This window comes from Xenopus laevis, chromosome 5L (assembly GCF_017654675.1).
Source record: "Xenopus laevis strain J_2021 chromosome 5L, Xenopus_laevis_v10.1, whole genome shotgun sequence".
Lineage (NCBI taxonomy): Eukaryota > Metazoa > Chordata > Amphibia > Anura > Pipidae > Xenopus > Xenopus laevis.
The window spans coordinates 60,076,519-60,101,227 of NC_054379.1; the positions used below are offsets into that span (position 1 = coordinate 60,076,519).

At 36.6% G+C, this 24,709-nt stretch overlaps 1 protein-coding gene across 4 annotated transcripts in view; it reads left to right on the forward strand.

The window, feature by feature from the left end:
* Window positions 1-23,733, forward strand: part of ero1b.L (endoplasmic reticulum oxidoreductase beta L homeolog) — a 73,906-nt gene extending 50,173 nt beyond the window's left edge. For 2 of the 4 annotated variants that reach the window (XM_041562806.1, XM_041562808.1), the window contains exons 10-16: window positions 2,843-2,869; window positions 4,219-4,311; window positions 7,295-7,541; window positions 15,142-15,211; window positions 19,139-19,225; window positions 20,293-20,426; window positions 23,231-23,733. In XM_041562806.1, coding sequence (XP_041418740.1) covers window positions 2,843-2,869; window positions 4,219-4,311; window positions 7,295-7,541; window positions 15,142-15,211; window positions 19,139-19,225; window positions 20,293-20,426; window positions 23,231-23,291 — 719 coding nt within the window. In that variant the 3' untranslated portion in view covers window positions 23,292-23,733. Of the gene's footprint in view, window positions 1-2,842; window positions 2,870-4,218; window positions 4,312-7,294; window positions 7,542-10,851; window positions 10,906-15,141; window positions 15,212-19,138; window positions 19,226-20,292; window positions 20,427-23,230 lie in introns of those variants that run through there. The other 2 variants (XM_041562807.1, XR_005961248.1) reach the window with 2 other exon arrangements.
* Window positions 23,734-24,709: the final 976 nt, after the last annotated feature.

The following is a 24,709-nucleotide window of genomic DNA, read 5'->3' on the forward strand; positions in this document are numbered from 1 at the left end:
TTGACACCCATACATATGACTCATTGAAAAGGCCACCTGTCTTGGAACCTGTACAAACCAAAATCTTTCCTTATGGGTCTCAAACTCCACTGCCCACAGTTGGAAAATTTGAATGTGAAGTCCGCTATAAAGACAAGCAACTTATGACCACTTTCTTTGTACTGGAAGGATCTGGGGGATGCCTTCTTAGCCATCACACGGCTTTAGGCCTTGAACTTATTCACATAGTTCACACTGTTGCTAACCAGACAGACTCCGAAATACAAACCATGGTCCATGTAAAGCAAGACATCATTGAAACAGTTTCCGGTCCTACCCCATGGGTTTCTCCTATAGTCGCCATACCCAAACCAAAAGACCCAAGCAAGGTCTGACTCTGTGTGATATGCGCCTCCCAAATATGGCTATACAAAGAGAGCGGCACATCTCTCCAACTGTCAAAGACACATGGGTTTCTCCTATAGTGGCCATACCCAAACCAAAATACCCAAGCAAGGTCCGACTCTGTGTGATATGCGCCTCCCAAATGTGGCTATACAAAGAGAGTGGCACATCTCTCCGACTGTCAATGACATAATTCATCTACTAAATGGAGTAAGTGCATTTTCTAAACTGGATCTCAATCACCAACTGGAACTCAGTCCTGAATCTAGGTACATAACTACCTTTTCAACACATGTTGGTTCTAGAATATACAAACGTCTAAGGGGCAAATTCACTAGCCGGTGAAAATGGCTTCTCGCTAATTCACAAAGATCCGAAGTTGCGCACAGGGTACTGAACGCTGGTGAAATTACGCTCAGCAGCTTGAAGTTACACTAGCGCTGGCTAATTTGCATACAGCGTGCAGTTAAAGTACAATGCCGTATATGCTGCAGCAAATACATTACACTACACAAGGCCAGGGAACCTTAATAAAATTATATAGAGGTGTTATATTGCCCTACACATGTGCCCACAGTTTAGTTTAGGTGCCATATGTTATCAAATGTAGGGGGGAAGGAGGGTACCCCAAAAAATGTTTTGATCTTTTTCAGTCTATCACCCTAAAAATGAGAAGACACCAGCATGTTTTGGAAAATTCACCTGGCATTAGAGTGTGAAGTTGCACTAGTGTCCTTGGTGAAATTACGCCAGCGAAATTACGCCAGCGCCCGTTAGTAAATCGGCGAAGTGCCGAAATGACGTCATGATGTTGAATTTTCACCAGCATTAGCCGTCCTTCAGTAAATTTCCCCCTACGTTTTTGCTGTTCTGCAGCCGAAAAGGAGTGATTCAGCACATTCCAAATGTACAGTAGTTAAGACAGATAATGGTCCTCCATTCAATGGACATAAATTTAATTTGGATTAAAACACAGGAAAATAACTCCACTCTGGCCACAGGCCAATGGAATTGTTGAGAGATTCATGAGCACTCTAGGCAAAAGAGTTAAAACTGCTCAGCTGGAGCAAATTCCTCAAAGACGGGCACTATACAAGTTTTTGCATAACTACAGAAACACATCCCACTCAACAACTAATATATCTCCAGCACAACTTATCTTCAACAGACCAATTTGCACTCGACTTCTAGAGATTACTGCTACAACTACTCAACCACAAAGAGACTAATACATAAGAAACACAGACTGAAGTCTGTGAACATAAAGAGAAAATGAAACACTATGCTGATCAAAGACACCATACTCTATATTCTCTGCCCAAAAGGATAACACTGGTTGTCTTAAAAAAGAGACAAAACAAAACCTCAACATACAACCCCACTCCGTACCAGGTCACTGCACGAAAATGAAACATGGTCACAGCCACACGTGATAGACACAGCATGACCTGCAATGCTTCACACTTTAAGGTGATTCTCTTACCATTGGGCATCCTTCAGACAAACAATGGAACATCAGAGTGTACGCCGCCACCCCAAGAAACTGAGCAATTGCCTAGAGGAAAAGACACACAGCCAGATGTCTTTTCTTCACAAAAGCGAGATGGTGGGCCTCAAGAAAAGGAGGAACCATGTTCAACAAAACGGTATCCCAGAAGGCTAATTGAAGAGATTTAATCTTTGTTCAAAACTTGTCATATATATGCAAATCTGTTTAATTTCTGTGTTACCCTATGAGTTTGTTGGATACTTTGTTGTGTTAATGTTGAAGTTAATGCATATTTAAAAAAGAAAAAGGGGGGATGATGTAATGTCTACATGTTTAAGTTACAGTGTACCTTTAAGGCATAGAGGCAAGCTGGGTAGGAGGCCAAAACAGAAAGTAAGAGGAATGGCATGAGGGAGAAAGCAGAGGAAAGAATGAGAACTGTACAATTAATAAAACTGAATCTCCACTGCATGCTGGATGTGCAGTCTTTGCATTAAGCAGACACTGAATGATGCAGACCTAACATTAAAAAATCATAAAAAAAAACATTGAAAAATCTTAATTTTTATGCAACTGTGGGATATTTTATCTGATATATTTTTATATGTGTTAAGAGAGTATATGACCTGCAATGTATATATATGACATGCAATGTTCAGGAGTATAGTTTCATATTTTATTCTGCGGCTCTCCTTTCACTGTTTTGCTCTGCAGCTTTCTATCTTAGAAGGAAACTATCTTGTGACTAGGGCCCCACTTACCATATCTATCAGCCAGGTGTTTGAATGACAGATTACAAGATGAATAGGAAAGATGAAAAAAGTATTCATTAGAATAAAAATCGAATATTTCTGGTTTTCCTGGCAGCCAGATATCACTGTAAATTTCCAGTTGGGGAAAGGCAGAATTTTCTTGGCATGCTATTAGACTAGTGCTAGTATCTTTAAATCTTTATTTCTTTTTGCACAGGAGAATCTTTCTATGAATGGCTTGAAGGTAATTAATCAATTTCTTTGTTGATGTAAAGTAAAGATTTTTATACTATTATTAGTATTATTACTATTTAATTTGTACAGAGATACTGCAACTTTTAACTAAACTAAGAATAGACATTTTGGGATAAGATGCACCATTAATAATTATAATGCTTCCTTTTTTAAAAACTGGCAAACCATTTTCTCTCAAGAAAGAGATTAAAATTGAGGCAGAAGTAGCACAGAACAAACATTAATCTGTTCCATTCAACATTTTCTGCCTTAAGCTGAAGGGAAAACTATTCACTTGCTTTTAAACATTGGGTATCATATTGTATCATATGATATCAGGCTAAAGAGAACATCTGACTGTGAAGTAAATCTGAATTTCTAACCCAATACTGTAAATTGAGAATGTAATCTAGACTGCAAGTTTGATCGAAAAAGGGGAAAACTTTTAAACCTCTATTTATACTTAAATAATCATTCCTGAAGAATGTGAAATTATCTGGCTTCTGGTTAAAAGGTTGTATAAATGTATGTATGTACAATTTGGCCACACATGTGGATAACCAACTTTCCCTTGGTTGGGCTTTCATGTAGAAATGCAGTCCTGTGGATTATTCAGTGGCTCCACTAATTAGCATTGATTTCTGTTTTGACATTTTAGCTTGTATGAATCCATGCAGAATATCAGGTATTCAGTGTTGAGAAATGTAAGGGAGTATGCATTTTTAAAGGAATATGACTTTGTTTTATTGCAGGCCTAGCTCTGACGGTTTTACACCTTACACCAACTGCGTATATTTGCTGCATGAATAGTAAAAGTCTGCTTATTCATATTTATACTAGGTGTATTGCCAAACAAAATATATGTTACTATATATATATATATATATATATATATATATATCTATATATATATCTATATATATATCTATCTCTTATATAATGTTTGTTTTGTACTAATAACCGGGGAAAAAGTCATAAACTGAAAAAAAGTTTGCCCAAATAAGAACAAAAATTTGCATTTTGTGATGTAATATTCTTCCATGCTTGAAGGTAGAATAATGTGTAAAGTGCTGCAGAAAATGTGACAGTGCTATGAAAATGCCAGGAAATAAATAAATACGTATTATATTGAGGGGGGGGGAGGTTCAAATCGAAACTTTACTTCTTAATGTTTTTTTTATTATTTTTATTTATTGTCAGTGTAACACAAAGTTTGAATCCTGATAATAGTTTATTTGTGTATAATTTATTCAAATCTCATTTCTGCACATTTTTAAGTAAAGATACTGGTGCTTGTGTTTTTGTTATTTTAAGTGATATTTTATTTGTTATAGTTATATTGGACATGTTCTTTAACAGGCTTGTGTTTAGAGAAGAGGGTGTTCTACCGTCTTATATCAGGTCTACATGCCAGCATCAATTTACATCTCTCAGCTAAATATATTCTTGAAGGTAAATAGAAACTACATTTTCTTTATCTAAAATTGTATTTGAAATAATTAGATAATAGGCAGTGGCACATGGGGAGATTTAAAGCATTTGCTGTCCACCAGATTTTGACATTGGCAATTGTTCTAGCAGTAATTGTGTGACCCATAGTTACATAGTTAAATCGGGTTGAAAAAATACAAAGCACATCAGGTTCAACCCCTCCAAATAAAAACCCAGCATCCATACACACACTCCTCCATACTTTCATATAAATTATATATACCCATATCTATACTATCTATAGAGTTTAGTATCATAATAGCCTTTGATATTATGTCTGTCCAAGAAATCATCCAAGTCACTCTTAAAGGCATTAACAGAATCAGCCATCACAACATCACACGGCAGTGCATTCCACAACCTTACTGTCCTCACTGTGAAGAACCACCTACATTGCTTCAAATTAAAGTTCTTTTCTTCTAGTCTGAAAGGGTGGCCTCTGGTACGGTGATCCTCTTTATGGGTAAAAAGGTCCCCTGCTATTTGTCTATAATGTCCTCTAATGTAATTGTAAAGTGTAATCATGTCCCCTCGCAAGTGCCTTTTTTCCAGAGAAAACAACCCCAACCTTGACAGTGTACCCTCATAATTTAAGTCTTCCATCCCTCTAACCAGTTAAGTTGCATGTCTCTGCACTCTCTCCAGCTCATTTATATCCCTCAAGGACTGGAGGCCAAAACTGCACTGCATACTACAGATGAGGCCTTACCAGGGACCTATAAAGAGGCATAATTATGTTTTCATCCCTTGAGTTGATGCCCCTTTTTATGCAAGACAGAACTTTATTTGCTTTAGTAGCCACAGAATGACACTGCCCAGAATTAGACAACTTGTTAATTCTCTACAAAAACCCCTAGATCCTTCTCATTTAAGGATACTGCCATTTAGTGTATAACAGCATTTATATTATTTTTGCCAAAGTGCATAAACTTAAATTTATCAACACTGAACATCGTTTTCCAGTTTGCAAAGTGACAGCATCCTGCATGGAACCTATAGTTCTGCACAATTTAGTATCATCTGCAAAAATAGAAACAGTACTTTCAATGCCCACTTCCATGTCATTAATAAACAAGTTGAATAGCAAGATACCTAGTACAGAGCCCTGCGGTACTCCACTAACAACACTGGTCCAATTAGAAAATGTTCCATTTACCACCACTCTTTGTAGTGTATCTTTTAGCCAGTTCATCCAGGTGCAAATACTATGTTCCAGGCCAAAATTCCTTAATTTAACCAGTCACCTTCTGTGTGGCACTGTATCAAATGCTTTAGCAAAGTCTAAGCAAAGTCTAAGTAAATCACATCCACTGCCATCCCAGAATCGAGGTCCCTGCTTACCTTCTCTTAAAAAGAAATTAAGTTAGTCTGGAAAGATCTATTACGTATAAAACCATGCTGGCACAAACTCATAGGGGCAGATTTATCAAAGGTCGAGGTGAATTTTCGAATGAAAAAACCCCTCAAATTTCGATCTATTTTTTGTGTACTTCGACTAGGGAATAGTCCAAATTCAATTCGAAAATTTTTTTAAAAATTCAAATATTGAATATCATAATTTATCATGTACTGTCTCTTTAAAAAATCAACTTCGACCATCCACCATCTAAAACCTGAGGAATTGCTGATTTAGCCTATGGGGCACCTCCTAGAACCTATTTGGAGTCAATTGACTTTGAAAAATCAAAGTTTTTCTTGGGAAAAACTTTGAATCGAATGTGATCGAATGCGATATTCCTTTGATTCGTCCGATTCGAATTTGGCAAAATATGGACCTATTAGATCGAAAACTGACCTATTTGACCAAAAAAAACCTTCAACTTAATTTTGGTTGGTCTTTTTGAATTCGAATTTCGACGTTTTTTTCAATTCGAAATTCGACCCTTGATAAATATGCCCCATAGTATTATGATTTGCTATGAAGTCTAGTATCTTATCCTTTATCAACCCTTTTAAAAGAGTTCCTACCACTGACGTCAGACTAACTGACCTATAGTTTTGAGGCTGAGCACGGGATCCCTATTTAAATAGCGGCACCACATGCCAGACCTCAATGAATCCTAAAAAATTAAGTAAAGAGGTTTGGCAGTCACAGAGCTAAGCTCGCTAAGTACCCTGGGATGAATAACATCTGGTCATGGACCTTTGTTTAACTTAACATGTTCTAGTCTCTTTTGACTTTCAAGATGTGCGAACCATGCATCATTAGTTGTATTACTAGAATTGGGACCTTTAAGAAGGAAACCTTCATTAACTAACTGGTTCCTTATTTGTGTAGACAGATGAAAAATATGAGTTAAGAGTCTGAGCTTTTTTTTGTTCTCATCAACCAACTGACTCCCCTCTGATATTAAAGGTCCTACACCTTCCTGCTTCATTTTATTTACTACTAACATATTTAAAAAATAATTTTGGATTATTTTTACTGCTTGCTACAATATCCTTTTCCATATTGATTTTAGCTTGCCTAAATTTTTGCATGATTTATTTCCCTCCTTGTACCTTATAAAATGATTTGGCTGTCCCAGCTAACTTGAAATCCTAAAAAACACATCTTTTCTTGCCCACCTCAACACCAACACTTCTTCTGAACCAAAAAGGTTTTGTTTTGCAACAATGTTCCTTGCTTACAAGGGGAATATACTGACATATATTTATCAAGCAGCATTTTAAAGACTTCCCATTTTTGTTCTGTGTTTAACCTTGTGAAAAGCATTTCCCTGCAGGTCCAGGTCATAACAATTCACGTAAAAGGAATTTGCCAGTGCCCTTCTGGTCATACTTTTGTTATTGAAGTATTAATGTGCTCACAGCTAATTTCATAAGATTCCTAACAGATAACTGTAAAATAGTGTTATCTACAGTGTATATAATGGCTATTTCCAGAAATAGCACTTACATTTTATGTTTACATTATGGAAATTGAATTGTGTTGTCATTTCAGATACCTGGGGTAATCCACGATGGGGACCCAATACAAAAGAATTCAATCTACGTTTTCACCCCGCTTATACAAAAGGCGAAGGTCCACGGAGACTGAAAAATCTTTATTTTCTGTACTTGATTGAACTTCGTGCATTATCTAAGGTTGCTTCTTACTTTGAGCGTTCAATTGTTGATCTTTACACTGGAAATATGGAAGAAGATGCAGCGACTAAAAATCTGTTGTTGGACATACTCACTGATACAAAGTATGTTGTTTATCTCTCCTTTCTTTTATACCTGTGTTTATTTATTAGTACATTTCTTTTTCTGTGGTTTAGTTTAGTTTTAGTAACACAAAAATTTCACCGGCACACAGGATAATGCAAGCAGGATTAACCTTGCTAATGTGATTTATTGCAGCATGCAACGTTTCGGGGTTACCCCCTTTGTCAAGCATACAAACACTAATTGCACCAAAACATTTATAGGTGAAAACAGTCACGTGATAAAAAAGTGGGTGTATCTAATTACAAAGTGAATTCATCAATTATTATTTAAAATCCATATAAAGTGCAACAGCTGATATAAATATGAAATTCAATGTCAGTGAACAAGTGGCATCTTGGATTAGCATCTTGAGTGTATAATCCATAAAAAATATTAAAATATCCATAATAGAACGACCATCATAAAATGTCCAATCCAGAAAAGTGTCCAAAAAGGAATAAAAGAGTGTCCATGAACAATGTGTACAAAATATCAAAATGTATATAGAAGTATCAAAATACACAAATAAGATAACAAAGTTAAAAATTGCAACATTATAAGCAAATAATTAGTAACAGGAACAAGGGCTATCTTACCCTATACAGAGGAAGGAATCTATCCCTGAGAGCTTTCTTGGCAAGTCTGGTTATCTAAAAAAGAAAAAAGGACCATTAATGTAATTACAAAAAGCATGACATATTATACTCTTCATTTAATCCTTTGGGATACCGGGACTGCAGAAACCAGATCCAGTAGCATTCCCTCTGTAAGAGGTGTTTCTTTTTATCCATTCCTGGTTTAAACTGCACCTTTTCTAAAATCTGCCATCTCAGCTGGGATAACTGATGACTATTTGAAAAAAAATGTTTCGCCAATAGAGTCTCAGTTTTTTGTCTATCAACCCTGTTGCCTGAATTTATCACAGTCGAAGAAGGTTGTGGTAAGGGAGGTAACGGGCGGTAATTTCGAATATTCGATTTGTGCTCATTGAGCCTCACCTTAATGGCCCAACTTGTCTGTCCGATATAAATTAACCCACATGGGCACTTAATGCAATAAATTACATCTTTCGTATCACATGTAAAAAATCCCTTAATCTCATGCCTGGTGCCAGAGTGTGGGTGTGTCAGATAAATAGAATCAGATAAATACTTATGAATACATTCTATGCCTTCAATATGTGTTGCACTACTCCCGTTTGGAGGGGGATCCTACCATTAGGTTTAAAAGTGAACTAAATATTTTCCTGAATGGGGCCGTAATGGAAGGTGTGATATCAGAGGAAATCCTCCAATTGCTCATTGAGAAGTATCCCAAGGTACCGTATGTGTATTTTTTGCCTAAAGTACATAAAGGTCTGGATAGACCGCCAGGAAGGCCTATAGTTTCCAACGTAGGATCGATTTGGCAACCTCCTGCCATTTTTATAGATATGTACCTACAAGAGGTTTTGTCCACTTTGAAACCATGTCTCACAGACACTACTGAATTTTTGACCAGACTTGACAAGGTAAGCATACCAGTTGGCAATTATTTTTTATGCTCACTGGATGTCAAGGACCTTTTTACATCTATTCCACATATTGAAGGCATAGAATGTATTCATAAGTATTTATCTGATTCTAAACTACCAGGGTATAAAGTTACCTTCATTTGTCAGCTACTGGAGCTTGTTTTGACTAAAAATTATTTTTTGTACAATGATGATTATTACTTACAGTTACAAGGCTGTGCCATGGGTGCCAACATGGCACCTGCCTATGCAAACATTTTTATGGATAATTTCGAAAAAAGGCACATCTTTTCCAATGGTGATTACAATCAGTATATACATGAATACAGATGAAGCCACTTGGATTTGTGAGTTAAATGCGTCATGACTCAGGGTTAATTGAAGAAACTGGGTTATCTAAAGTCATCTTAACTCATTTAATGCATTTAACCTTTTCATTAGCATACCAAAGCACCATTGTTCACAATGGTGAATGCTTTAATTAGATGGGATGTTGTGACACAGTTTTCTGTGTTAAATGAGATAAATGGGATATCTGTGTTTAGTTATTCTGTGTCAAACAGACAAACCAAAGTGGCTGCATCTGTACATGCGTTATGTGGACGACACGTTTTTTATCTGGTCTGGGACTATGGATATGTTGCATGATTTTGTGGCCCACCTTAATAGCGTGCATCAAACAATTAAGTTTACGTTTGAGGCCAACCCATTAGAGTTACATTTCTTAGATGTTAACGTTCAAGTGAAAAAGTCTTCCTTTGTTACCACCTTATATACCAAACCAACGGATAGAAATAATATACTTAGACCATCAAGTTTTCATCCACCAGGGTTATTTAAAGGTCTCCCACGGAGTCAACTCATGTGGGTAAAACGTATTACGTCTACTTCTGAGCTCTTTATGGCTGAATCAGCCAAAATGGTGGATAAATTTGATGTAAGAGGGTACGATAGATCTGCATTGATAACAACACAAAAGGACGTGGGGGATATTCCCAGAGAGGTTGCATTAACTAGGAAATCCAAAGGTGGAAATAATAAAACACAGAGAATTCCATTTGTAACAACATTTGACACTCATTCTAGTTTTCATCGTAAAGTGATTCTTAAACATTGGAAAATTTTGGGCACTGATCTGAAGTATGGACATTTGTTCAGGGCTCCCCCCTTGTTTTCTTACAGGAGAGGGAGAAATGTGGGTGAATTGATTAAGCGTAAGCCATTGCCTTTGAAGGGAAGACGTAACATACTAGGTACGCAGAGCAATGGTACTTTCCCTTGTAGGAACTGTAGCCATTGCAACGCAATCACATCCGGTAACTATGTGACACACCCACACTCTGGCACCAGGCATGAGATTAAGGGATTTTTTACATGTGATACGAAAGATGTAATTTATTGCATTAAGTGCCCATGTGGGTTAATTTATATCGGACAGACAAGTCGGGCCATTAAGGTGAGGCTCAATGAGCACAAATCGAATATTCGAAATTACCGCCCGTTACCTCCCTTACCACAACCTTCTTCGACTGTGATAAATTCAGGCAACAGGGTTGATTGAAAAAAAATGTTTCGCCAATAGAGTCTCAGTTTTTTGTCATCAGTTATCCCAGCTGAGATGGCAGATTTTAGAAAAGGTGCAGTTTAAACCAGGAATGGATAAAAAGAAACACCTCTTACAGAGGGAATGCTACTGGATCTGGTTTCTGCAGTCCCGGTATCCCAAAGGATTAAATGAAGAGTATAATATGTCATGCTTTTTGTAATTACATTAATGGTCCTTTTTTCTTTTTTAGATAACCAGACTTGCCAAGAAAGCTCTCAGGGATAGATTCCTTCCTCTGTATAGGGTAAGATAGCCCTTGTTCCTGTTACTAATTATTTGCTTATAATGTTGCAATTTTTAACTTTGTTATCTTATTTGTGTATTTTGATACTTCTATATACATTTTGATATTTTGTACACATTGTTCATGGACACTCTTTTATTCCTTTTTGGACACTTTTCTGGATTGGACATTTTATGATGGTCGTTCTATTATGGATATTTTAATATTTTTTATGGATTATCTATAGACTCAAGATGCTAATCCAAGATGCCACTTGTTCACTGACATTGAATTTCATATTTATATCAGCTGTTGCACTTTATATGGATTTTAAATAATAATTGATGAATTCACTTTGTAATTAGATACACCCACTTTTTTATCACGTGACTGTTTTCACCTATAAATGTTTTGGTGCAATTAGTGTTTGTATGCTTGACAAAGGGGGTAACCCCGAAACGTTGCATGCTGCAATAAATCACATTAGCAAGGTTAATCCTGCTTGCATTATCCTGTGTGCCGGTGAAATTTTTGTGTTACTGTGACTTGGGAGGTGGCCGTTTCCTTCCTTTGCTGTGCACCAGGAAATCACTATTGAAGGTCTAGGGTGTGCGGGTGTGTTTGGAAATTCCCATTAGTTTAGTTTTAGTCATAATGGGCAATATTTCTGCAACTTCAACATCTAAAATTCATTTTGATTAAAATAATTTTGTATTTCTATTATTTTTTACCTCCAAAGTAAAACATAAAATGCCATTCATTTTACTCAACCTACAACCTGGGAATAGTTTGATTGTAAAAATAGATTTTTGTTTATGACCTTTCTAATCAGACTATCTACTGATATTTAATTTTGGTATTCAAACAAATGCCTGATTTCTGGGATAAGTGAATTCAGCTAGATGTTTGAATTTTAAATTTGAAAGCCTCAGGATTAAAAACCATAAGAGGAACAACAATATATGATACAATATATGCCAAAAATGTATAGTATGATAATAATTAAAGTTAACCCAGATAACATTTTAATAAAACATATAGGGGCACATTTACTAAGGGTTGAAGTGAAGTCAGCGTGAATATTCGAATTCAAAAACTTCGAATTTCGAAGTACTTTTGGGTACTTTGATCATCGAATAGGCCAAATTCGACTTTGATTCGAAGTGAAAATGCTTCGACTATTCGATAATCGAAGTACTGTCTGTTTAAAAAACTGACTTCGACACTTCGCCACCTTAAACCTGCCGAATTGCTATGTTAGCCTATGGAGACCTCCTAGAACCTATAGGCAGTATTTGGCTACGTTTTGAGAAGTCAAAGGATTTTTTTTGTAAAATCGTACGATCGTACGATTAAATTGTTCAATCTTAAAAATCCTTCGAATGGCGTACTATCCTATTCGATGGTTGAATTTCGAAGTTTTTCACTTCGAAATTCGACCCTTGATAAATCTGCCCCATAGCATGTACATTGAAATGTTATATACAGTGGCAAGATAATCAGGGGAAGAGTGTCTAATAACGGTCAGGGATCCAAATTTTCAGTGGGAATTGCAGTCTCCAGATGTCAGCAGTTGTAAAACAGACATAGATTTTATATTTTCTGCATATAAAAAAACAGCTAAACTACAGAACCAAACTGACAAACAAAAAGACTGTGCTGGTTGTATGTATACTAACAATACAGCAATCTAAGGGGCCCATTTACTTAGTTCGAGTGAAGGAATAGAACTAAAAAAAACTTCGAATTTCGAAAGTTTTTTTTGGCTACTTCGAGCATCGAATTGGCTACTTTGACAAGACTTCGAATCGAACAATTCGAACTAAAAATCGTTCGGGAAGGTCCCCATAGGCTTTGGAACAATTTTTAGGTTGAAGAAAAATCATTCGATCGATGGATTAAAATCCTTCGAATCGAACGATTCTAAGGATATAATCGTTCGATCTAACTATTTTTCGTTCGATCATTCGATCAAACTATTTGCGGTAAATTCTTCAACTTCGATATTCGAAGTCGAAGGATTTCCATTCGGCAGTCGAATATCGAGGGTTAATTAACCCTCGATATTCGACCATAAGTAAATTTGCCCCTAAGTATAGTATTACAAAAATTAGCCACAAATTGTAGTAGATTAAAATAGGCATGTGTTAAGTTAAACCTTTTTATTTTTGTGTTTACTTATGGAAGGACATGGTATTTTCTTTTATTGAATCAACTCTGAGTTTCTACTATATTTTATACATTGCTGTGGTAATGCTTTCATTTTAAGGATTACATTCTCATGGTAGTGCCCTCTGCTTGAGAATGAATTGGCTTTCCATTTTGTGTCTTTAGAATAGCAATTGCCTTTGCATGTAAATTGCACAAGTGTGCAAGAGCTAGTGGATAATCTTGTGAAAGAGCATTATGAAATCAACAGGAAGATCTATAAGAAGTGGAAGTGAAATTTAAACCACACTGTAGATAACGGCATGGAAGGTGATGGCCAGGAAGCAACAAAGCAGAACTATTAGACCACAGAATGTAAGACTTAGTAATATGGTTATCACTAAGGGAGGAAGAACTTAGGAACCTTTTCTTCTGACTACAAGTATGGAATCTGTTACCCAGAAACCCGTTATCCAGAAAGCTCCATATTACGGGAAGGCCATCTCCCATAAACTTAATTTTAATCAAATGATTCAAATAAATTATTTCTCTGTAATAATAAAAAAGTACCTTGTACTTGATCCAAGCAAGGTTATATTTCATCCTTAATGGAGGAAAAACAATCCGACTGGTTTTAATTAATAAATTGTTTTTTTATAGACACGCATCACTTACATCAGGAGTGCTGTTGTTCCATTGTGATCTACAACCATAAAAGCATTGTTAGCATTCTGTTCCATGGAAAATATTACTTAAATACAGATTTATGGGAAAATGTAAATTGCTGTATTTAAGAAACAACTATTTCTTATGTAACCTTAAAGGAATAACTATCTTGAAAGCATGAAACAGGAGGGTGATTTAGACAAGCTGTTTTTTTGGCAATGTCTTGAGATCTGCTGATCACCAGCTAAAGGTCTACTGGTAGATCCCGATCTACCTTTTGGACACCCATGACTTACATTATGGGGCCTATTTATTTTTTACATTTTAACAGTTTCTGTTAAACATATGATGACAAAAAAAGCAAAATGTGGTAATAAATGGTCAAACGCAGGTCGTTACTGCAAAAGTTGAGGTGCTTTTATTTTGAACATGACATGTTTCGAGCAAGAGATCTTTCTCAAGTGTTAAACAATACTTATCAAGCCTCAATCTTTTCTGGTCAAGTTTTTAGAGGGAAAACTCGAATTTTTAGAGAATTATCATACCCCAAAGCTGCTAAAAATCCAAATCTGAAAATGCGCCATCTCAAACCTCAAAAGTCAATGGCAGATGTCCCTGAAGATGTTTCTTGACATCGTGATCTGCACTGAATAATCCAAAAATGTCAAGTTTTCGCAGCAACGATTTAATAAAGACAAATTTTTTTTTGCCCGATTTTTTGGAATTTTTTTCGTTAAATTCGTGGAAGGGAGTTTGGTTTGATTTGTTTTCATAAATAAAATGTGATTAATTTGAGTTTTAGTAAATCAGACCCTATACAGTATGTATATACTAAGGGGCAGATTTATCAAGGGTCGAATTTCGAAGTACAAAAAACTTCGAAATTCGACCATCGAATAGGTTACTTCGAAGTTGAAGTATTTTTAACATTGCACGATCGTACTCCGATCGTACTTCAAATCGAACGACTTATTCGTACGATTTCACTTCGGCTTCTAAAAACTTAGCCAAATGTTCTAGGAGGTCCCCAAAGGCTAACATAGCAATTTGGCAGGTTTAAGGTCGCGAAGTGTCGAAGTCTTTTAAAGAGAAAGTACCTAGATTATCAAATGGTTGAATAGTCAAAGTATTTTCACTTCAAATCGAAGTCGAATTTAGGCCTATTCGATGGTCGAAGTACCCAAAAAAATAGTTTGAAATTCGAAGTTTTTAACTTCAAAAATTCACTTTGAACCTTAGTACATCTGCCCCTTAAGCAGGCCATCCACAACATTGATTTTTAAACCTATCTGATAGATATATGCCTTATTTTAGTGCATATAGTTTTTGGGCTGATAAGCTCGTTCTAGAGGGGCCCAGTCAGCAGGATTTATCAGCCACGTTTACACATAACCTGAGAGAAATAGTATGGCTGTGATGTTATATGTATTATTTATTTTCCAGATCTTTTCCAATGCACTTTGATGAAAAGTCCATGTTTGCAGGAAACAAAAAAGAAGCAAGATCACTAAAGGTAAATATGAGATTTAAAATCGTAATGAACGGTATCTTTCCTAGTGAAAAATATGGTTATTTGTAAATGTATATTGCTACTGCAATCAGTATCCATCTGCTGAATTAGAACCCTGCAAAAAGAACTAGAATTCATGTGAATCACTAGAAAGTACTCAGTGCATGTTTCCTTGCTGTTACCCACCTGTACTTGCTGTGTTAGGTACTTTGCATTTAACCCACTTAAAAGTGGTACAAGCTGTTTTGGGTGTTTTTTTACTGGCTATAATTCTGGCAGGAGATCACCTGAATCAGCGGGTGCAATAAAGATATTTACTGTAATTATTTGACACAATTTGAAACAAATTCCAGCAACAATGTTGCAGTGTTACCAAGAAGCTAATGGCACAGTGAGGAACAGTAATTTCTCATGTGGGGATCTCTAATATTTTATGGCACAGTGGCGTTCATTTATAAACAGTGGTTAGTTTTTTTTTCCAGTCAGCTGCAGGTTGAGCACTCAAAGAAATTATCTGCTTGGTTGCCATGGGTTACTGAACCCATTATCAATATATTTAAGACAGAGACATTTTGTGCATACTGCTACTAAAAAATGCCTTACCCTTTAAACAACACAGGGATTGTTTGTCCATATATTGCAATATATTTAAGCTGGCCAACTACGTCAAAGTCACCCCATATCTGGCCAGTCCTACGCTTAATTTTCATCTGATTCAATAAGAATTCAATTGCTTAATTATACATTTTACAAAGGGACTAAGTTTTACCTGCAACTTACTAGCTGCTTTCAAAGTAAGACTCCCAAACTTGGCTGCCCTTTTATTAGAAACCAGTGGGATCACCTGACTATAGCTGGGAAGGGTGGGAGCTACAACATGGAGCTGGTCACTGCTCCTGTATAACTATAACAAACAAGGGAAAGTTGTGCTCACCACTATTTTTAAAACCATTAGGCGGGGGTGCAATGAGCGTGTGACCACAAAATACATATAGTCAACTACAAGAGGTCCTCTGCACTCAACCCATTATCAATATATTTAAGACAGAGACATTTTGTGCATACTGCTACTAAAAAATGCCTTACCCTTTAAACAACACAGGGATTGTTTGTCCATGTATTGCAATATATTTAAGCTGGCCAACTACGTCAAAGTCATCCCATATCTGGCCAGTCCTACGCTTAATTTTCATCTGATTCAATAAGAATTCAATTGCTTAATTATACATTTTACAAAGGGACTAAGTTTTACCTGCAACTTACTAGCTGCTTTCAAAGTAAAACTCCCAAACTTGGCTGCCCTTTTATTAGACACCAGTGGGATCACCTGACTTTGACGTAGTTGGCCAGCTTAAATATATTGCAATATATGGACAAACAATCCCTGTGTTGTTTAAAGGGTAAGGCATTTTTTAGTAGCAGTATGCACAAAATGTCTCTGTCTTAAATATATTGATAATGGGTTGAGTGCAGAGGACCTCTTGTAGTTGACTATAGTATGTATTTTGTGGTCACACCCTCATTGCACCCCCGCCTAATGGTTTTCAAAATAGTGGTGAGCACAACTTTCCCTTGTTTGTTATAGTTATACAGGAGCAGTGACCAGCTCCATGTTGTAGCTCCCACCCTTCCCAGCTATAGTCAGGTGATCCCACTGGTGTCTAATAAAAGGGCAGCCAAGTTTGGGAGTTTTACTTTGAAAGCAACTAGTAAGTTGCAGGTAAAACTTAGTCCCTTTGTAAAATGTATAATTAAGCAATTGAATTCTTATTGAATCAGATGAAAATTAAGCGTAGGACTGGCCAGATATGGGATGACTTTGACGTAGTTGGCCAGCTTAAATATATTGCAATATATGGACAAACAATCCCTGTGTTGTTTAAAGGGTAAGGCATTTTTTAGTAGCAGTATGCACAAAATGTCTCTGTCTTAAATATATTGATAATGGGTTGAGTGCAGAGGACCTCTTGTAGTTGACTATATGTATCATTGCACCCCCGCGCCTAATGGTTTTAAAAATAGTGGTGAGCACAACTTTCCCTTGTTTGCCATGGGTTACTGCCCAGGTGCAAATTTGCCCAGTGTTTATAAATAAGCCCCAGTGTTGCTTATCAACACTGAGCAAATTGACATTGCTCCTGTAAATGCATACTCATGTGAAGCTGAGGGTGGCTGAATTGCAAAACCCTCGTGGAGGAAACATGATGTGTGAGAGTAGCCTTAGAGCAAAGGAAAGAAGTGGCATGAACACAAGCAGGTTAATTTACAACTTTTTATTGGGGGTTCAGAAGTCTCCTCCCAGTTCACAGATCTCCAAGACCAGGGGGTTGATTTTCTGAGGTGAAGGGATCAGTTCAATATTGGAAGTTGCAATCCATATAAATATATTTTCACAACACTGTAAAACATGTATTGTGTAAGTAAGAGTGAAGACACACAGAGCTACTAGTAGCAGCTACTTGTCACGGCTACAAAATAGACAATATTCTGTATTGTCTATGTCAGGGTATTTTGTAGCTACAACAAGTAGCTGCTATTAGTAGCTCTGTGTGTCTTCACCCTGACCTGACTCTATCTGTAAACCCATTATCCGAAAAGCTCCAAGATACAGCAGTCATTTACCATAGTTTTCTATTTTAAATAACTATTCATTTTTTAACTGATTTGCTTTTTCACTCTAATAAGAAGACATTACCTTATCTTTGTTTACAAAGCTAGTACAGGTATAGGATCCATTATACGGAATGCTTGGGACCTGTGGATTTGCAGAATTGTTCCTTAATATGAATCTTCATACGTGGTCTGCTAAAAAATCATTAAAAATTTTATAAAAATCCAATAGGATGGTTTTGCCACAGATATACATTCATGCAGCTTAGTTACAATTAAGTACAAAGTACTGTTTTATTCTTTCAGAGAAAAAGGAATTCATATTAAAAAAATTTGAATTATTTGCTTAAAATTGGACTCTATGGGGCAAATTTACAAATGGGCGAAGTGACATCATTTTGGGACTTCGCCAATTTACTAACGGGCGCTGGCGTAAATTCGCTAGTGAAAGAGATACTTCGCACTCTAGCGCCAGGCGAATTTTCACTCTGGTGAATGGACGTTACTACGCAAATTCACTAAGATGCGGATTTTAATGAACGTTACCTCTTGCGCCAGACTTGCCTTTGCCACCTCAGACCAGGCGAAGTGCAATAAAGTAGATAGGAGTTCCTCAAAAAAAATTAGAAAATTTTTCTAAGTCCCAAAAATGCAACTTTTCAGTTTTTCAGGGTTATAGGCTGATCGTAAATTTATTTAGGGTACCCGGCTTCCCCCTGCATTTCCTTACATATGGCACATAAACTATATACTACGTGTAGGGCATTATAACAACTCTATTTTCTTTTATTAAGGTTTCCTGGGCTTGTGTAGTGTAATGTATTTGCGGCAACATATACGCCCATTGAAATTTAACTTCCCGCCGTATGCAAATTAGCCAACGCTATCGCAACTTTGCTTTGCTTCCTGAATTAACGATAGCGAAACTTCGCCATCGTTGGGCGGCCTGGATGCAACTTCGCATTTTAGTGAATTTTTAGTCCTGGGGAATTTTCGCCTGTCGAAGTATGGCGATGTGAGTGAAGCCATCGCTGGCGAATTTCCGGAGGTTAGTGTATTTGCCCCTATGGGAGATGGCCTTTCTGTACAGAGCCACTCCTGCCATGAGAACTGTGCCTCAGGTGGCAAAAAGCTGCCTCTAAGTGCCATTTATTCAAAACAGAAATACAGCTCTGCAAGGTGCAATGAAACCTGGGCTGCTGCCTCAGTTAGTCAGTCAGTAACCCCCTATTGAAAACTGTAAAGAGTCAGAAGAAGAAGGCAAATAATTAAAAAACTATACAATGGTGCTTTATTAATACCAAATTAATTATTTTACAGGAAGAATTTCGTTTGCATTTTAAAAACATATCTCGCATAATGGATTGCGTTGGTTGTGACAAATGTAGATTATGGGGGAAACTTCAGGTATGTGTTAAAAATATATTGCTTTTCATAGATACCTGCTAATAGAATAAGAAATGCGGGCCTACATGTATATAAGTGTTTATGAGAAATCTCACCTGATATCTAGAACAGTACAGTACAGTCCTATCATCAGGGCTGATGTCATATTAGCCTCTGTCATATTTACCAGTAGGTCTTTCCAGCTGACGCAATATCACCCATTCTCATTAGAAGAAAAGAGATTCCCCCTAAATTTTTGGAATGGGTTTGGTTTTTTACAGTGAGAGCTATGAAGATGTGGAATTCTTTCCCTGAATCAGTTGTACAGGCTGATACATTAGATAGCTTTTAAAAACCGGGTAGATGGCTTTTAAGCAAGTGAGGGAATACAGGGTTATGGGAGATAACACATAGTACAAGTTGATCCAGGGACTAGTTTGATTGCCTTTTTGGAGTCAGGAAGGAATTTTTTCCCCCTCTGAGGCAAATTGGAGAGGCCCCAGATGGGTTTTTTGCCTTCCTCTGGATCACTTAGCAGTTAGGCAGGTACTTTTTTCAACCTAACTTACTATGTAATATAGAACAGTCTATCATGTTATTAAAGGAAAACTATACCCCCAAAATGAACATTTACATTTACATGAAGCAGGGTTTTACACCTGAGCTGTTTTACTCAGTATCTTTTAATAGAGACCTACATTGTTTGAGGGGTATAGTTTTCCTTTAAGTGCAAAAAGGCCCACAGTAAGTTACAGTGGCAAGGTTAGGACATAAATGAATACGGGAAATTGGATTGATTTATACAAAAACTTATCACCAGGCCCGGACTGGCAATCTGTGGGTTCTGGCAAATGCCAGAGGGGCTGCTAAATGGTGCCATAGAAAGTCAGTATTTAGTGGGCTGGTGGGGGCTGTTCGGGCCTCTATGTGGGCTGATTGGGCCTCTGTGTACCTGAAATGGCAGGGCCTATTTTAATTCTCAGTCCGGACCTGCTTATCACTACAACATTTTAATTGTTCTTGGCATTTATTGGTATAATAATACAACCCACTTCTCACAAAGCATAAAACCCTATTTTTTCTTAAAGACGCAAGGATTGGGAACTGCACTTAAAATTTTGTTCTCTGAAAAAGAAATTCAAAGTCTTCCAGAAAATAGCCCATCAAAAGGATTCCAGCTTACACGTCAGGAAATCGTTGCATTAATCAATGCATTTGGAAGGTATGTTTAGAATCGATGCTGTCAAATTCCTAGTGTTGGCAACTTGCTTGTCATTCACTTAGCTAATTTTTTTTAACTTTTTTTTTTTGCTCATTATATTTTACATTTTATATTGTGTAACTCCCCACTGTTTATTTTGATTCCTTGCCTTCAGTGTTAAGTACGCCAGTTTAACAACATCACTTTCTAATATTTTCTTCTTTTACAATTATTCTCTTCCACTCATGCTGTAGAGGCAAACAGGATAGAAAATAGAACATAAAGAGGGTTGGCAAAGATATTAGGACAATACTAGAGTGTGTAAGGCAATCCCAGGTCTCACTCAGGCATCCACTTCCCTGGCTCTACATATGCTGGTTAGAATTCCCTGCATTAAGCCCAAATAAAGGCAAAACCAGTCTGTACTATGATCAGCATAGTGTCCTGGCTTTTCTTTAAAACCCAGTGGTTGAGTCTTAGCCTCTAGGATATTTCATGTAAATGGACATTTTTTGTGGTAAACCTAACATATTAAGTGGGAAATGCTTTACACAGGGTTAAACACAGAACAAAAATGGGAAGTATTTAAAATACTGCTTAATAAATATACATGTCAGAATATGTATAAGCAAGGAATGTTGTTGCAAAGCAAAACCTTTTTGGTTCAATAGAAGTTTTGGTGTTGAGGTGGGTAAGAAATGGCGTGCTTTTAAGGCTTTTAAGTTAGCTGGGACAGCCAAATCATTTAGAGTACAAGGAGGCCAATAAATCATGCAAAAAAAAGCTATAAGGCAAGCTAAAATTGATATGGAAAAGGATATTGCAGTAAAAAGAATCCAAAATTATTTTTTAAATATGTTAATAGTAAAAAATAGAAGCAGGAAGGGATGGGACCTTTAATATCAGAGGGGGGTCAGCTGGTTGATGAAAACAAAAAAAAAAGTGCAGATTCTGAACACATTTTTCGTCTGGCTAGACAAATGAGGAACCAGTTAATGAAGGTTTCCTTCTTGATAGTCCCAATTCTAGTAATACAACTAATGATGCATGGTTCACACATGAGGAAATTCAAATGAGACTAGAACATGTTAAGATAAACAAAGGTCTGGGGCCAGATGGTATTCATCCCAGGGTACTTAGCAAGCTTAGCTCTGTGATTTACAAACCTCTTTACTTATTTTTTCAGGATTCTTTGAGGTCTGGCATAGTGCAGAGAGACTGGTGAATTGCTAATGTGGTGCCGCTATTCAAAAAGGGATCCCGTTCTCAACCTCAAAACTATAGGCCAGTTAGACTGACGTCAGTGGTAGGAAAGCTTTTCAAAGGGTTAATAAAGGATAAGATACTGGACTTCATAGCAAATCATAATACTATGAGTTTGTGCCAGCATGGTTTCATGCGTAATAGATCTTTCCAGACTAACTTAATTTCTTTTCAAAAGAAGGTACCGTAAGCAGGGACCTCGATTCTGGGATGGCAGTGGATGTGATTTACTTAGACTTTGCTAAAGCATTTGATACAATGCCACACAGAAGGTTACTGGTTAAATTAAGGAATGTTGGCCTGGAACATAGTATTTGTACCTGGATAGAGAACTGGCTAAAAGATAGACTACAAAGAGTGGTGGTAAATGGAACATTTTCTAATTGGACCAGTGTTGTTAGTGGAGTACTGCAGGGCTCTGTACTAGGTCCCTTGCTTTTCAACTTGTTTATTAATGACCCGGAGATGGGCATTGAAGTACTGTTTCTATTTTTGCAGATGATACTAAATTGTGCAGAACTATGCACTTTGGCAAGAATAATATAAATGCAAGTTATACACTAAATGGCAGTGTGTTGGGAGTTTACTTAAATGAGAAGAATCTTGGGGCTTTTGTAGATAACAAGTGGTCTAATTCTGGGCAGTGTTATTCTATGGCTACTAAAGCAAATAAAGTTCTGTCTTGCATAAAAAAGGGCATTAACTCAAGGGATGAAAACATAATTATGCCTCTTTATAGGTCCCTGGTAAGGCCATATCTGGAGTATGCAGAGCAGTTTTGGACACCGGTCCTTAAGAGGGATATAAATGAGCTGGAGAGAGTGCAGAGACGTGCAACTAAACTGGCTAGAGGGATGGAAGACTTAAATTATGAGGGAACACTGTCAAGGTTGGGGTTTTCTCTGGAAAAAAGGCGCTTGCGAGGGGACATGATTATACTTTACAAGTACATTAGAGGACATAGACAAATAGCAGGGGATCCATAAAGAGGATCACTGTACCAGAGGCCATCCCTTCAGACTACAAGAAAAGAACTTTAATTTGAAGCAACGTAGGTGGTTCTTTACAGTAAGGATAGTGAGGTTGTGGAATGCACTGCCGGGTGATTTTGTGATGGCTAATTCTGTTAATGTCTTAAAGAGTGGCTTGGATGATTTCTTGGATAGACATAATATCAAAGGCTATTGTGATACTAAATTTTATAGTTAGTATAGATATGGGTATATATAATTTATGTGAAAGTAGGGAGGGGTGTGTATATGGATGCTGGGTTTTCATTTGGAGGGGTTGGACTTTGTCTTATTTTCAACCCGATTTAACTATGTAACCTAGGCCTTTTCCCCAAAGAAAATCAACACCACAGCATGATCTTAGCATCACCATACGTAACTACATAATTCCCTTTTTCTTTTAGGTATAGCTTGAGTTAGATTTACACTACACATATTGCATCTTTATGTCCTTTTAATTTCACTCAAATCAATTTTATTTTCTTACCCCAGTGTGTTGTATACACTTAGAAATGGATACATTGACTTTTGCTTTCATATCTTTTCTTCCAGGTTATCAACAAGTATAAAAGAACTGCAGAATTTCAAGTATCTTTTACATGACAATAGGTAATGGTTGATGTGCTGGGTCTGTTTCTGCTTCCTTATTTTGCTTTGTTATACACATCTCTTTGGACTGAAAAGGAAAAAAATTAAGATGCATATATATACAATTTACCACCCATGAATAGTGATGGGCGAATTTGTTCTGTTTCGCCGAGAAATGTGTGAAACTGCAAAAAACTTGCAAAATGCATTAGACAATGGGCGTCAATTTTTTTTAAACTCAATGGGCGTTTTCTCTTATGCACATTTTTTCTCAGTGAATTTTTCCATGGCAAATTTTTGCCGCAGTTTTGTGGAAAGATTTTCATATGCCGAAATGCGGAATTTCACGAGAATCCATGGCTGGCGAAAAAAATTTGCTCATCACTACCCATGAACTTTTAAGACTATTTATTACTTTTTGTTTCTTTAACAAAGCCATTAAAGTTATACAAATATTGTGCATTTTTATTGTTTTACTCGATTTTGTCAGTTTTTGTTTATGATCATTTGTTGTATACTTTGTATACAATGTGGACATTAATTGAATACTGTGATGTAAACTTAGCTTCTTCCATGATGTATGCTGAGCACTACTAGCACAGGTTCTGTGGTCATACATGTCACATACAACGGATTCCCCTCTTTGTTACCAGTCAAGGCTAAAGGCTAAGATTAAAAAAAAAAAAACATTTTGTAATGTTGCTACATCATATCACATTATATGAGGCAATGTGGGTCTACATAAGCATGTTACAAAGTAGTTTCTATTCACTTATGATTTGCTGATAGATTGGCATTAGTTTAAGCTTCAAAAAAGTTTATTTCCAGTTAGTGTTTAAAGTGAAACCAAAAATTTTAAAATTAAAAAATGATATGCAGTATATCATTACAGTACTGCATGTGTGGATTTCTCACCATCACTGGTGTAAATTAGCACCTAATTACTTAATGATGCCTATTAATTACAAACTTTGGTGCAGCATTTTTGGCTGATCCAGAGAAATGCAGGTTCCTCCACCAAGATGGATCCCAGTATAACTTGATGGGGGGTTCAAAACCCCTGAAATTGGCAGGTGAATAAATAATTTGTCTTACTTAAGCAACCAACCAAATACTCAAACCTTTGCCAATTAATTTTTCCAACATCACTCTTGCTATAAAGGGATACATTTTACATTTAAAGTATAAGAAAGCAATGTTATTGTAAAATCCCTAAAAAGACTCTAAAGAGCCCTCAAAATTATATACATCTCTCCCTACACTAAGTCTGTCTTTTCTAAGAAAGAAAATGAAACCTGCAACTATCTTATCTAGTGTGAAGCTCCACACCTTAAAGGACAAGGAAAGTCTAAAATAGAATAAGGCTAGAAATGCTGTATTTTGTATACTAAACATAAGCATGAACTTACTGCACCACAAAGCCTAATTAAACAAATGATTTAT